The 16,800-nt window shown below is 36.0% G+C and overlaps 1 protein-coding gene across 3 annotated transcripts in view; it reads right to left on the reverse strand.

Annotated features, from left to right (window-relative positions):
* Positions 1-16,800, reverse strand: part of POLK (DNA polymerase kappa) — a 78,612-nt gene that overhangs the window by 50,732 nt on the left and 11,080 nt on the right. For 2 of the 3 annotated variants that reach the window (XM_082457131.1, XM_082457130.1), the window contains exon 2: positions 11,044-16,414. The exons of the other annotated variant lie outside the window; for it this stretch is intronic. In XM_082457131.1, coding sequence (XP_082313257.1) covers positions 11,044-11,091 — 48 coding nt within the window. In that variant the 5' untranslated portion in view covers positions 11,092-16,414. The remainder of the gene's footprint in view (positions 1-11,043; positions 16,415-16,800) is intronic. 3 annotated transcript variants of the gene reach the window in all.

Consider the following 16,800-nt stretch of genomic DNA (forward strand, 5'->3'; position numbering starts at 1 on the left):
AATAAAAATGACAGTTAAGATTTTTTGGCTATGGAGAAATAATTATTACTCAGATTTAAAAATTATTATCCCAAGATTATCATACTCTTGGAGGGAAGAAAGGAATCAACATTTCCTGCCAACCTGTGCTAGCCACTATGCTTGGTGCTTTACACTTGAATTTTACACAGCAGCCCTGAAAGGTAGATATTATTATTCCCAATATAAAGAGAAAAGGAACCTAAGTTTTAGGACATGCCTACCGACACAAATTTGATAATAAGTGACAACATCTGTGTCCAACGTTCATGTTTTTTCCATATTTAATACACTGTATAAGAAAGAAATACAAAATAACACTTCCCCTGCCTAACATTAAGATCAAAAACATTTATTACCTACTGTTTGCAGAGCTCCATTCTTAAATCAGTGAAAAAATATAGGAAGAAATATCTATCCACTTCCAGGAAATCATTACATTTTACAATGTTATATCACTTCTTAGGTTGATTTCAAATAATAATTCTTTAGTGTCTTTATATAATTCTTTATAATTTACCTTCACATACATTCACTTTTAAAAACAATTATTACAACCATGTAAAATAGACTTGCTCATTCTCATGTTAGGGAGAAAGAAATGTGAATTTCAGGAAGGTTAAATGAATTGCCCATCACAATGGGTAATTATGATAATAGTTGATAATAAGCAATTATGATAATTATCTGATAATATGCAAAAGAACTAGGATTTCAATACAAGTCTTCTTACTCCAAGTCTAAAGCAGGTACCATGACATCACAGCTGCCTCCAATTTGGGGTTCACTTATACTACAAATAAATGGCCAGGTGAATAGCTGCCATGAATCTACAACAAATTATGACAGTGATTTCTCATTTGCATGATTTACAGAGGGTTCACTTATTCTATTCTGCCTTGAGGACCTTCCCTCCCCACCACTCCCCTCCTCTTCCCTTCCCTTCTTTTCTTTTCTTTCTATTTAACATCCATCACCATAGTTGTTTTTTTTTTCGTGTGATGAGAACTTTTAAGATCTACACTCTTAGCAACTTTCAAGTATACAATACAGTATTATTAACTATAGTCACCATGCTGTACATCTCCATGACTTATTTTATAATTGAAAGTTTATACCTTTTGACTCCCTTTACCTATTTCCCCCATCCCCCTACCCCTCACCCCTCCCGTCCACCCCCCATCCCTGCCACTGGCAACCACCAATCTGTTCTCTGTGAGTTGTTTTTTGTTTTTGTTTTTAGATTCCACATATAAGTGAGATCATACGGTATTTGAATTTCTCTGACTTATTTCACTTAGCATAATGCCCTCAAGAGGACCTTTTCTTGATAGCTGCTTCCATTTTTGACACCAGCGAAGAATAAAATACATTATGGAAGGAAATTTGAATACTGTGATTATTAGTGACAGTTCCATTAGAACAAAAAAAGTGTATATCACAGTAGTTCTCAAACTTTGCGACACACTAGAGGGATGTCTGGAGGGATCTTAAAACTCTTGATGCCCAGGTTGTATCCCATACCAAATAAATCAGAAATTCTGGGAGTAGGAGCCAAATACCAGTATTTTTAGGAGATGCCCAGATAATTCCAGTGTGCCCTAAAGTATTGGAACCACTAGTGATGTTGTTTCTAGGTACCTAAGGGAATATAGGTTGATTTTCTGTTCTTATCATTTGAATTTTTTTCTCTTCAGCTTTCACATTCAGCCTAATATTATCCTGTATTTTGCCTTATGCTTTAGTAATCCAATAACTTGTCATTTTCTAGTAAAACAGGTGAATGTAATTCATTCATAATTTCCCCAAACCAACACTACTGAAGAGTGAAGGGACTAAATGCAGACATCCTGCATTTAAGCTGACTTGTCCTTTAAATGTTAAAATGTACGAAAGGAAAAGAAACAATTATTGAATGCCTACTACTTCACATATAGTATATTACTTAGCCCCAAAACTCTGAGAATTGGTTTTGGTCCTTAATTGGGGAGAAGAACTGGGCTATCAGCAATACTGGCACCAGGCAAAGTTGTGAGATAGGTAAAGTTAGTTTTCATTACCTTGCTGCCTTTTTTTTTTTTTTTGGCCGCAATGAGTGGCTTGTGGGGATATTAGTTCCCCTACCAGGGATCAAACCTGGGCCCTTGGCAGTGAGAGCCCGGAGCCCTAACCACTGAACCGCCAGGGAATTCCCACCTTGCTGCCTTGTTGATGCCCCATCACCAGGTAACATACATCCAGTTTCATGGACACAGACTTACTATCATCTACATGCTAATGACTTGCAAGTTTACAGCTCTAGTCCAAATGCCTGCCTGACATCTCAAGTTAAGCAAGTCTGAAACTGACCTTCTCATCTGCCTCCATCCCCAAAACCAGCTCTACTTTCAGCCTTCCTCATCTCAGTTGAGGGCAGCTCTAATCCATTCCAATTGCTCATGCAAAAAACCTTGTAGTGATTCTTGACTCTCCTCTTTATCATACCCCACATCCAAACTGTCAGGAAATCCTGTGGGTTCTACTTTCAAAATGCACCCTGAATGTAACCTCCTCTCACTATTTTCACTGCTTTCACACTAGTCTGAACCACCATTATTTCTTGCCTGGATTATTGCAATAGCAATAATCTTAAATAGCCTCTGTTCCTGCCCTTGCCCTCCTATAGTCAATTATCAACACAGTAGCCCAACTGATTCTTCTAAATCATGAGTTAGGTCATATCACTCCTCTAATAAAAACAGTACAATGGCACCTCATCTCATTCCAGAATAAAACCCAAAATCTTTACAGAATCTGTATCCCTATTACCTGTTACCTGTCTACCCTCATACCTAATACTCTCCCCCTTGCTCACTGCTTTCCAACTTTGCTGTGCCTCAAATCAGCGAGGCACACTCTGACCTGGAGGCCTTTTGCACTGGCTGTTCCTTCCTCCTCGAGGGTTCTTTGGCCAGATATCCTCTTGTCTAAACCCCCTTATCTCCTTCAAGTCTTGGCTTAAATGTCACCTTCTTAATGAGGGCATATCCTGACTTCCCTATTTAAAACTGTAGCCTGATTATCCCTCCTACACACTCTTTCCAATGCCCCATTGCTTTTCATAGTTTACTTATTATGTTTATCATTCCCTAACATAAGTTTACTTACTTATTATGTTTATTGTCTACCTCTCCTGTGAAAACGTAAGTTCCATGAGGGCAGGGAACTTTTTCCCCCTCTGATGTATACTAAATGCCTCAAACAGTGCTTGGCACAGAGTAGGTGGTCAATAATCATTTGTTAAATGATCAAACTCAGTTTATATCATTTTCTCATTCTTTTATTCACATAGCAAGTTCACATAATCACATTAAAAGGTTGGGAGAAAAACTGCTTTTCTGAAGTTAATAATTTAAAAATACTTTGCTGTCCCTTATTTCAATATTACATATGTAAGGACAAGTATATGAGCTTAACCACTTTTGATTTCATAAGCCTTATTTTCCTATGATATTTAATGGTTAAATTGGTTTATTAAAGCTTTCAGGACTTGTATTATAATATAAGAATATTTTGAATTTACATGTTAGAATGCTTGCTAGGCTACATTAATATTAAAAAATTCTAGCTTGTATTTCTGCTTTAGGAAATTAAGTTACTTTGTTAAATTTAATTTGTTTGATTAATATTTTTCAATTATATCTAAATCTAAGAAAAATCAATGGACAAAGGTAATAAACAACATACTAAGTTTTAGTATACTTGGATCTCTCTGAGTTCCTTTTGGTACTATCATTTGTGTTACTATGGTGAGTCTGCTTTTGTTGTTATTGGTTAGTATTTGTTATTTTCAAATTTCTAAAATTTCTCATTAGCACTGGCTATCTGTATTCTTCCCATTAGCTCTCACTGAGTTTCTTTATCTAGAAATCCACAAACTGAAAGGGGGAGCTTCTAGCCGAGATGATCACATAATATAACACAGTATGATAATTTCCATATTTTTCTGGGAAGTGAGATTTAGTACTACTTCAAATGGCTTTGTAAGGACAGCATATAATGGAAGTGCCTAGTGTATGTCTGGTACATGATAAACTCACAATCAATACTTATTATTTATTATTATTATTAAAGTTAAGCCAAATTTCCAGAGCTGTGAAAATCACTAGTCCTACTTTTCTTACTTCACTCTTTAAGGTAAAGAGACCCTAAAAGGGAACAGGGTACACTGTGAGCATCCTTGAGAAAAAGCTAATGTTCACAGATCATATAGATGAATTTTGTTTGTTTTGCTTCCAAAGAAGTATTTGTCCTATGATTACTATGCACCCACATATAGTCACATATATAGTCCCAAGGCCTATGAATGGATATAACTGTGACTTATAAACAAAAAATTTTTTTGAGAAAGAGAATAGTCAAACATTTTTATAATTCAATATTACAGAATACAGTCTGTTAACTTCAATTCAGAAGCTGCACAAACAGTAATGCACAGCTCAAAGGAAAGAACTCTGGGTTCTTGTGGTTTAGCATATTGGTTTAAAAGCACATTTTCTCTGAAAATATTCAAATTCTTCCAGTCTGATTCTACCACTGACTATTCAGGTTACCACTTTAAAAATGTAAGGCCAACCTCTGTTTTGGTGATAGTAAGAAAGGAAAATTAGAATTTTTCAGAAGGAATTCTAAGAAAGAAGTTTTCTGTGGTAGAGTTCCTCCTCCTTATAAAAAGCACACAAAACTATGTAAACAGTATCACAAGTGCTTAGCACATTGACCAAAGTCACCTGGAATTAATCTACCAGGAAACAGGTAAAATATACTAAGGGTAAAAGAGAGAGAGAAGGAGGGGATCAAGCAGGAGGGGAAGGAAGAGGGGAAAGAGGAGGAGGGAAAACTAAACTATAGTAGGCTCCTAGACAGAGCTTGCTTCCTATTTCTAACATACTGTAAATAACCAAACTCAATAACCACCCCCCAGAAAACCTTTATATGTCTTAAGAACAAATATTATTTTTAAATCCCTCAAATGTTCAAATATTTAATGTCTGAACAGATTAGGCACCCAGTACAAAACTTCAGACTGTGATTAAATGTTCTTTTTACAACCTACACTTAAATACAGTGAATTAAATGTATCAAATTAAGAATATTACTCTAATTCTAATGTAGTAATTTCCAAATTAATGCCTGACTTAAAGTTTTCTTTTTCATTTTCATTTATTATAAAAAAGTTTTTTAAATTTTCAAGAAAATTAAAAAATCACAACCCCAAGACTTTAACAGATTGTTAACATGTTCCTCTCCAATTATTTTACACACACATATATGAACATATATACTCAAACTGCATGCCTAAAATTTTTTAAATAAATTTGTTTATTTAATTTATTTATTTTTGGCTGTGTTGGGTCTTCATTGCTGTGCACGGGCTTTCTGTACTTGCGGTGAGTGGCGGCTACTCATCATTGCGTCACACGGGCTTCTCATTGCAGTGGCTTCTCTTGCTGTGGAGCACAGGCTCTCGACGCACAGACTTCAGTAGCTGTGGCACGGGCTCAGTAGTTGTGGCACACGGGCTTAGTTGCTCCGCGGCATGTGGGATATTCCTGGACCAGGGCTTGAACCTGTACTCCCTGCATTGCCAGGCGGATTCTTAGCCACTGCGCCACCAGGGAAGTCCCTACAATTTCTATATGATGGGAATTAAAGCACAGAGGCACCTCTGTATTTTTAGCTTTAGCTTTTTATATCTTTGCAAAATAAGATGTACAAAAATTTCAAAATTATTTGAGACAGTATTATCTGCAAGATTTAAAAATTTACATGTATCACTGAGAGAAATAACAGAAATAATGTAACCCCACAGATCTTAAACCAAGGGGATGTATGCTAAAAGAAAACTCAAGTTGGGAGTTCCCTGGCGGTCCAGTGGTTAGGACTTGGCGCTTTCACTGCTGTCCCCTGGGTTCAATCCCTGGTTGAGGAACTAAGATCCCACAAGCCACATGGCTTGGCCAAAAAAACCCTCAACCTTTCACCAAGGATTTAAGGTCTATTCTTTAAGAGAGAACCATGCATATATTCTCTTCAATTGTCTTTTTCCTTCCTGAGTTGCCTATTAATTTTAATTTATTTCAAAGATGAATGAGACAGAAGGCAGTCAAAAACCCTACACTCTACATAATCCTACAGATGTATAAAATTTGTACTTAGAGAATAATAAATTGAAATTATCTGCTTCTTAGTACAGAATGAAATATATCCTGATACAAAACACATTAACTAAACATCAGTTTAGGGACTTCCTTGGCGGTCCAGTGGTTAAGACTCCACACTTCCAATGCAGGGGGCACAGGTTTGATCCCTGGTTGGGGAACTAAGAGTCCACATGCTGCGTGGTGTGGCCAAAAAAAAAAATCAGTTCAAAGGTAAATTCCCAAAGCTCAGTTTATACATTCCTATTCTGATGATGAGTTGCATATTTTGTAAAAAGTCTTCCAGGTTCTTCAACAAGGAAAACTTTGTTTATACTCACACAAAGGAGGTAGGCCAAGAGGTTCTTTTGTTAGGTATTAGATCAAGTCAGCAAAAATATTTACTTTTGTAGACATGATACCAAACAGATTAATTTTGTTTTAGTTGAGGTATATAGTAAAGCACACAAACCTTAAGGGATAGTTGAATACATATGGTCTTAGAAAAGGAGGAAAAGGTTCTCCTGTGGTACCATTTTGGGTATTGTAATAATTTTTAAAATTCTACAATCTCAAATGTTACCATTTTAATATAGAATTGCATAAGAAGCCAGGATAATAAAGGAAGGTTACACCACTAGTGGGAAATATCAACTATTATATTATCACTATACTATCTCCTATATTATTGGAAGGAAAATATTTAATAAAGTCAGAAAGAGTTGTACAGGATATTATTTTATTTTCCTATCCTGGGAAAATGATCACTTCAATTACCTCCTCTGCCAAATGGCTCCAATTTTTTCTGAGCCCTAATCTTGATCCACTGCTGATTTCTTAAATTTCTTATAGCTCTAACAGTCTACAGCAGGAGTTTAAAATATTTTTAGCAACGTAACCCTTTCACATGAAATATCAAACTTTTCCTTAAATCTTTGTTCTACAAATGCTGTACAGCTCTCTTATAATTTCTTCATATATATTCTATCACTAAAGTAAAAGAATAGGTAGCCTAAAGAAAAGGAAAAGTTAATAATAACCTTCATTTCTTTGGTTCTCCTGATTCCTTAGAAATACCTGTGTGAACACTGATATATACTGAAATTGTTACCAACTCCAAGACTGCACTCACAGTTTTCAGATAACAATTGTTTACTATTGATGAATTTTTTTTTTTTTTAAAGATTTATTTTATTGATTAATTGATTGATTGGTTGATTGATTGCTATGTTGGGTCTTCGTTTCTGTGCTAGGGCTTTCTCTAGTTGCGGCAAGTGGGGGCCACTCTTCATCATGGTGCGCGGGCCTCTCAATATCGCGGCCTCTCCTGTTGCGGAGCACAGGCTCCAGACGCGCAAGCTCAGCAGTTGTGGCTCACGGGCCCAGTCGCTCCGTGGCATGTGGGATCCTCCCAGACCAGGGCTCGAACCCATGTCCCCTGCATTGGCAGGCAGATTCTCAACCACTGCGCCACCAGGGAAGCCCACTATTGATGAATTTTAAAAGATGGTTTCCATAAGAAGTCAGGCTCTAAAAATCATTATTATTATGTTTTCTTCCTGGTCTTATACATGCCTGAAAACCAGAAATAAAAAATTAAACATCCAGAAAATCTGCCAATCATAGGAAAAAAAATTAGTAAGAAGTTGTGATTTTGTAGTAGTTAACCCAAAATGATTTAAAATATATCCACATGCCTCCCCCTGCCCTAATAAATAAAAAACTCCATAAGTATCTGACTTTTGGTTGGATTATACTCTGTTAAAAGAACTTTGGTTTTAAAAATTAACAATCTATTTGTAAATTATCACTAACATAGTTATGAAAATACATTTAAATAGACATGACATAGAAGAGCATCTGATAACAAAGGATCTGGAATTTATACTAAATTAGCAAAAATAATTATTCTTGATGAGATGATCTCTTTCAGGGTTATATGCTATAAATGGGAAGGTAATAATGATTTGGTTTTAGTGATACTAAATTTGTTTTGAAGCTTCAAATAACATTAAAGGAAGGTTTGTGAAAGGAGCATGAGTTAAAAAAACCATGCAAAACACTGAGCTAGAATAATTTATTAAACTATCATCTCTTATACAATAAAAGTCATTTATGCTAACTAATGTTATCAACCCATAAAAGCAAAAGCAGTCCAGACTTACTGATTCCTATTTTTTTCATAACTAGATCTAAATATGCTAACTGCTTATTTTAATATTCAGAAGACTTAATAAAAAGAGTTCAGTTCTAAGAGGAAATTTGACATAGTGCAAAAAGTATGTGCTTTGGGGACTTCCCTGGTGGCACAGTGGTTAAGAATCCGCCTGCCAGTGCAGGGGACACGGGTTCAAGCCCTGGTCTGGGAAGATCCCACATGCCGTGGAGTAACTAAGCCCATGCGCCACAACTGCTGAGCCTGCGCTCTAGAGCCTGTGAGCCACAACTACTGAGCCCACGTGCGACAACTACTGCTGAAGCCCGCACGCCTAGAGCCCATGCTCCGCAACAAGAGAAGCCACTGCAATGAGAAGCCCGCGCGCTGCAGTGAGTAGCCCCCACTGGCCGCAACTAAAGAAAGCCTGCGCACAGCAACAAAGACCCAACGCAGCCAAATATAAATAAATAAATAAATTTATTTAAAAAAAAAAAAAAGAGTATGTGCTTTGAAGCCAGAAAGACCTGGACTGAAACTTAAACTGTGAAACTTAACTAAATTGTGTCTTCTTAGGCAATTTATGTGATTTCAAGGTGTATGAATCTTGGTATTCTGCTCTGCAAAACTTACTTTTCAGGGTTTCTGAGGATTAAATGGGTGATATGTAAGAGCCCACAGCACAGTAAACATATAGTATGCATGCAACAAATGTGGAGTCTCTCCTCTCACTTTCATTCTTACTTATTTCTCTAAAATGTGATGAAGCCTAGAGGCCTGGCTGCAAATAGCCTGTAATCGATTCAGAAATGATAGAAAAATAAGAAAAATCTTCATTACTAAATAAATGACAAGTGAAAAAAATCACACACACACTCTCCCTCATCTCCATACACAAAAAATGCCACCTAACTTTAGGGAAGTTGGAAAGAACAAATGGCACCCACCCTTTAGATCCTGTGGAACTCAGTGAAACAAAAGGGAGTATTCTTCATGGCTTTTAAGGCTATACCACTGACATGATCCTAAAATTCAAATCAAGATACCAAGCAATTATATTTTAGTTTACCTTAAGTGTATGAATATAATATTAAGGTAATCAAGTCTAGACATATTTGAAATTTCAACATTAATACCTAATGTTGAATTCGATCTCATAATGATTAACTTGTATGAATGCACTGTCATGTTTGGCATGACTGATTTAAAAATCACATATATTACTGTCTAGAATATGTACAAAAATACTTTATATTAATGAAGCTTGACAAATAAATGCATTTTTAATATTAAAAAATCACATTAATATACTTGTAAGAATAAATCAAGTTTTCAGAGTAAGGTTTTTTTGTTTTAAAATATTTATTTATTTGTTTGTTTGTTTGTTTGTTTGTTTGTTTGTTTATTTATTTATTTATTTATGGCTGTGTTGGGTTTTCGTTTCTGTGCGAGGGCTTTCTCTAGTTCTGGCAAGCGGGGGCCACTCTTCATCGCGGTGCGCGGGCCTCTCACTATCGCGGCCTCTCTTGTTGCGGAGCACAGGCTCCAGACGCGCAGGCTCAGCAACTGTGGCTCACGGGCCCAGTTGCTCCGCAGTATGTGGGATCCTCCCAGACCAGGGCTCGAACCCGTGTCCCCTGCATTGGCAGGCAGACTCTCAACCACTGCGCCACCAGGGAAGCCCCCAGAGTAAGGTTTTTAATTAAATTCCAGAATATTCCCAAGACAATCTCTGGAACTCTAGTTTAGAACATGTATATTCTAAAAATGTAAATATCTGCTAAATGCTCACATTAACAGATAATTTTCATCCCTTAATCTAAAAATGCACTTGTATTATATAACATTCACAGGTAAGCAAGATGTATCTCTGCCTCTGTAGGACACCATAATTTTCTTTAAAAAAGGAAAATGAATCCCTTGCTTTGGTTTCCTTATGGGATTTTTCTTTTTGATTTCCAATCTAATAATCATTGGAAATGTTTCTACATTCCTTACCAGCCCGATAGGTTGGGAATCAAGCAGACTCTGAAAACAGCATCCATTTATTTCAACAGAGATTAGAACCATATAACTTGTTACCTCCTTTACTCAAAGGTTTAGAGCTAAGACTAATAGCAACCTTGCTTTGGGACTTAAAATCTGGCTTCTTGCTATGTGATTATAATTATAAACTGTTAAAATAAAGTATTGGTTTTTACTAAAGGGAGAACTTCAATTTATCAGATTTCAGAATTTTAAACCATAATGGCATTAGCATATTTGCAAAACCTACGAAGTTAATATTTTTGCCAAAAAGTCCTTGCCCAATGCCAGTAAATTATGGTTAACTAACCCTGCTATTAAATCTGCACATGATATAAAATTATGAAAATTGATCAAGTGTTGACAGTAGCTTCCAGCATGTGAAGCACTCATTTCTATACTGCCAAGTACAATAAGAAACAAAATTTCATTTACAAATGAAATACCCATTTCCTAATACTACTAAAATAATTATCTTTAATAGTACTTCACAGATGCTAGGAAAAACAAAAAGGCACAACAAAAAAATACTATAATGTGTAATTCAGTGACCCACCGCTTAAAGACAGAATACAGCAGAAGTGATAAGATGTCATGTCCAAGAATGGGTTATAAAACAATGTGACGTCTATCTTGAATATTCTCATTCTCCCTTGGATTACTCACTCTGGGGAAGCCAGCTGCCATGTGAAGCAGCCCTGTGAGGAGCTCCATGTGTGTGAGCTTAGAAGTAGATCCTCCTCCCGTCAAGTCTTCAGATACGACTGCAGCCCTGCACAAGAGCTTGACTGCAACCTCATGAGCCAAAGGCACTCAGTTAAGCCCCACCAGGATTCTTGATGCATAGAAACAGTGAGATAGTTAACATATATAGCTTTTTAAAATATATATATATTTACAGCTTACTATCAAACTTTGTAATTATCTCAGCACGGAACACCACCAGTCTACAGACCACATTTTGAGTAGCAGTGCTTTAAAACAGCTGTTTTCTTTCTTCCTTCCTTCCTTCTACCTTTCCCTTCCCTTCCCTCCTTCCTTCCTTCCTTCCTTTCCTTCTTTCCTTCTTCCTTTCTTTCTTTCTTTCCTTCTTCCTTTCTTTCTTTCCTTCTTTTGCCACCCCACGCAGCTTGTAGCATCTTAGTTCCCGGAGTCCTAACCACTGGACCACCAAGGAACTCCCCAACTGTTTTCATTTGAATAAAGGTGAAAACTGTAAACATACTAATAAACTGATCAACTAAATAAATTTTAAGCCAAATAACTTTTTCTCCTAGAATCTGTGCAAAAAAAATTAGGCAATATTTTTTATACTTAGTACAACTAAAATATAAACTTCCAAGAGGGCAAAAACTGGTACAGTGCTAGGTCACTGAACCTGTTATTTAATAAATGTATGCTGAATGAGTGGCTGATGGGCAGATTAATATACAGGAAGCAATAAAATTAATGGTAACACCTCAGTTAAGTCTTTTAAAATGCAATCAAAAGTTAGCATTTGGATCTTACAGTGTTTTACACGCATTATCCTATTCAATTTTCTGGAGAGATGAGGAAACAAAAGTGCAGGTTTAGTAAATATCTTAGATAAGGTCACAGAGATTTGCAACTATTTCAGATCTGGCTTCAAAGCCATCACACTTAACCACTACACTATAAATACAAAGAAGATGAAATAGAAAATTAGTAAAATTTAGAAAAAAAAGAAGAGTAGTTGTTCTGTAGACTGATATGGAAGTAACATCAAAGTGGTGTGAATGATAAAAGATAAAATATCATACATTCACTGTAATAGAAAGCACAAGTTAGGGTCTAAATTTATTTATAAATGACATCATGGTCTTGAAAACTCTCTAAAAGCCTAGGAAGTCTTCAAATGAAGAATATGAAATAATAACAAGGAAACTAAAATAAAATTATGAAAATATGATGTTCATTCAGACTTTTCTAAAAACCAGGAATTTTTAAAAGAGTATCCTGAAATGTGAGAAACACTATACAAAGAAAAATACATTTGGGGATCAACTGCAGATCTTCCTAGTGATCCAAAGGGCAATTTCTTCAATAATCATAGCAACTAAAATAAACAGTTTGTTTTTACCAGGCATTGTCTTACCTAATAGCTTAAATAAAAATCAATTATCAAAATGAAAGGCCCTAGGGACCTCCCTGGTGGCACAGTGGTTAAGACTCTGCACTCCCCAATGCAGGGGGCCCTGGTTCGATCCCTGGTCAGGGAACTAGATCCCACATGCATGGCACAACTAAGAGTTCGCATGTCGCAACTAAGGAGCCCTGGAGCTGCAACTAAGGAGCCCGCCTGCTGCAACTAAGACCCGGTGCAATCAAATAAATAAATATTTTTTTAAAAAAATAAAGTTAATTGTACTTTAATGACACTGAAAACAAAATGGGCACTGATTGTATCTTGAGACCAGAACCTTGTCCCCAATAAATAAATAAATAAATAAATAAATAAATAAATAAATAAAAGGTCCTCTATTTCTCCCTAAAGTGATGCATGAAATAAAGGGAAAGCATTATTCATAAAAAGAAAGACTTGCTCTGAAAATGAGAGCTTCTTAGGTATGGTCTTGGTACAAGTCAAAGTAGCAGCAAAAATCATTTCTCTTTTACAATACTGTCAGCCAAACTCTCTAAAGTCCAGGGGAAAATTAAAACAGATGAAAATAGAAAATATGAAATTCTAGAAGGTTGGCTACATTTGCTGAAAATATGAATAAATGATAACTAACATTTTCTAACAACTTACCATATGCTAGGCAGGTACTAACTGCTTGAGAAGCATTCTCTAATTTATTCTTCATGATTATTCACTAATTTAGATATTACCCCAACAGAGTAAATATTAGTAAAATATATAAGGAAATTGAGGCTTAGAGAATTTATGTAATTCACCCATGATCACAGGACGTGTCCAAGCTGGAATTCAAATCCAGATTCTGTCTCCAGAGCCCACATTTTAAATCTGTACGCTAAATATATAAATACTGCCTAAGATGCCAGTATGTTTATTTTACCTTCATTCTTTTCTTTTTTTTTTTGGGCTGCACTGGGTCTTCGTTGCTGTGCGCGGGCTCTCTCTAGTTGCGGCGAGCAGGGGCTACTCTTCATTGTGGTGCGCAGGCTCCTCATAGCAGTGGTTTCTCTTGCTGTGGAGCACGGGCTCTAGGTGCGCGGGCTTCAGTAGTTGTGGCATGCAGGCTCTAAGACACGCGGACTTCAGTAGTTGCAGCATGTGGGCTTAGTTGCTCCGCAGCACGTGGGATCTTCAGGTACTAGGGATTGAACCTGTGTCCTCTGCATTGGCAAGCGGATTCTCAACCACTGCGCCACCAGGGAAGTCCCTTACCTTCATTCTTGAAAGATATTTCCATCAGACATAGAAATGAGTTGACAGTTTTTTTCTTTCAGTACTTTTCAGATGTTGCTTCGCTGTTTTCTAGTCTCCATTATAACTGTTAAGACCACAATCATTCAAACTGTTGTTCCTTATATTTGATGTGTCATTTCTTTCTGACCGCTTTCAAGTTTTTCCTCTTAATCTCTGGTTTCGACAGTTTGGTCATGATGTGCCTAGACACACACCTTCCTTCAAAGGACAGATCTAGACCAGGTTCCTATATTCTCCATGAACACTTCCTTCTACTCCTGCTTCCTCTTCCTCTGCCCTTTTAAAGATCTGAAGGTTTTCTCTGTCTCTGATATGCAGCAGAGCTGCCTTCCTCATCCCCTCTTACCCTCATATTGCATATATTTATTTTTTTTCTCTTTTTCTAAAATTTCCCCTAATGAGAAAGAGAAAAAATGCTTTCCAAGGCTTCAAAAATTTCCAACCTTTCTTTTCCAAGACTATGACCTACAAAATCTATTTGAATTATGTACCTGAAATATCAAACATTATACTAATCTTACTCACAATATAGTTTGGGTTCTCATTCCACAAAAAACTAGCAATGATCCCTACAAAGAAGCAAAGGGCTTTGTCTCTGGAATTTACCAGCGTTTCTTTACTTCATACATCTTTTAATACGTCTGCTTGAGGCTAAAGTAAATAATATCCCACGTTGGTCATTGATTCCCTTGAATTCCGGTTGGTTTTTGATAACTCTCTTAGATCATGATGTATAAAGTATGGTTCCACTGTGAAATGCTTGCTACAATGGGATATACATGATAGCCATGAATTTTTTATGTGAAAAACTGAAAAATTCTGTTAATATTTTAGATATTTCTAACAGAAATGACCTATTGAGATGTCTAAGGTAAGATATTTATTATATACTTTATACTTTTTAAAAAAATTACTCTAACTAGTTCAGATTTGGTTATGAAATAAGATTAGGAATGTGGTCATATTAACCCTTGGTATACCACAAAGATCTGTTAGACTCAATTTTAGTTTTCGAGTTTTTTTCTTTGAGCAAGTTTATTGTAAGCATTGATATTTCAAATCTTATTCCTTTTTAGGAATCTTCCAAAGAACAAAAAAAATTTATTCTTTTTTTATCAGAATAAAATTCACCTTATCTTGCAATTTCTATATGGATCTATTTGAATCCTTTGTAAATTGAAGATACATTATGGTGATCTCTATAAACTGAAGATATTTTATGGTATCTTAGGGATCTTATTTTTCCTATATCTTGAGTATTTTGTTATTTTATCACCCTAGGAATTATTTAATCATTACTAATCAATTATTTTTTCAAATAATAAGAAAATGGAATGGAACCATCTAGAAAGATGATCTAGTAGTGAAATAAATCATCACTATTACACAGTTCTTCAGTTTTCTTATTGTGTTGCCCATAGTATCATATCTTTGAAAGAAAGTATAAGAGAAGCATAAAGATACTATTTTTGCAGGGGTTTTTTTGTTTGTTTGTTTCTGGGGGCTTGTTTTTTGGTAGTTTTCATTAAACATAGTTGAGAGTTCTAAATTTTTCATTTTCTGCCCATACTGGCAAAAAGAGGAAATTTGACAGAAGAGTTTCACAATTATCAGACAAATCAGAAGATAAATGTAAAGAGACTAGTAGCATTCTAAACTATAATGATGGTGAAATTAATTTTATAAGCAAAATCTCAGACTGAAATTTCAGATGATTCAAATAGATACATTTTCTGAAACTCAAAAATCAATGAGTAAACAATGCACTTTTAAGAATAAAAAGCAAATATGGCATTCCCACCCAGTTTGTCATTCAACAGGAAGGACTTCATCACAGCATATTTTGCAACAAGAATTTGGAATATCCCATTTTGCTAAGAGGATGTATGACACTGTTCTTTCATCCTTTATGATGTTTGTGCACTAAAAGTTACTTAATATAGTTTGTAAGTGCACAAATGCTTAATGCAGATATTATACAAAAGGGATAGGAAAGAAATAGATGAAGAAGTGAAAACTTTATTGGCCTTCATTCTAACTAGTGTTTATAAATATAAAAATGAAAATGTTTTACAATTATGAAGGAAAGAAAATGGTTGTTTCTTCTTTAACAAGATTATGAGAGGTCAAAGTTTTTAATGTCATTGCATTTGGATGATGTAAGTGCAAGATAAAGAGCCAGAAGTAATGATAAGCTAGAATCTATTAAAGATGCATAGGAAATCTGGGATATTTATTTATTTATTTATTTTTGGCTGTGCTGGGTCTTTGTTGCTGCGCGCGGGCTTTCTCTAGTCGCGGCGAGTGGGGGCTACTCTTTGTTGCGGTGCACGGGCTTCTCATTTCAGTGGTTTCTCTTGTTGTGGAGCATGGCTCTAGGTGCGCGGGCTTCAGTAGTTGTGGCACACAGGCTCAGTAGTTGTGGCACACGGGCTTAGCTGCTCCGCGGCATGTGGTATCTTACCGGACCAGGGCTCGAACCTGTGTCTCCTGCATTGGCAGGAGGACTCTTAACCACTGCGCCACCAGGGAAGCCCTGGGATCTTTATTTTTTAAATGGATAGTTCCAGGATCATGCATAAAAGTCGATGAGCAGCTAGAGTTACTTTCAAAGGACATTACCTATTTCAGGAAAATATGAAATAAAAACCTAAGTTTACTAAGTTTTGATTTTTATTACAATTTCTAATAACAATGTTGTTCACTATTCCTTTATTGTTACTTCTCAAGATTATTCATAAATTACTCCAAAATATAAAAAATAAAATGATAATAAATGCCAATTACTACTTTTCATGATACAGAAGAGTTAAATCAATACATAACTCCTTTATCAACATTGGACAAAAGGATGATTGCAACAGGCTCTAGAGATCACTTAAATTATTCATGGATAGGGACTTCCCTTGTGGCACAGTGGTTAAGAATTCACCTGCCAATGCAGAGGACGTGGGTTGGAGCCCTGGTCCGGGAAGATCTCACGGGAAGATCCCACATGCTGCGGAGCA

This window comes from Balaenoptera physalus, assembly GCF_965194825.1.
Source record: "Balaenoptera physalus genome assembly, chromosome: 3".
Classification (NCBI taxonomy): Eukaryota; Metazoa; Chordata; class Mammalia; order Artiodactyla; family Balaenopteridae; genus Balaenoptera; species Balaenoptera physalus.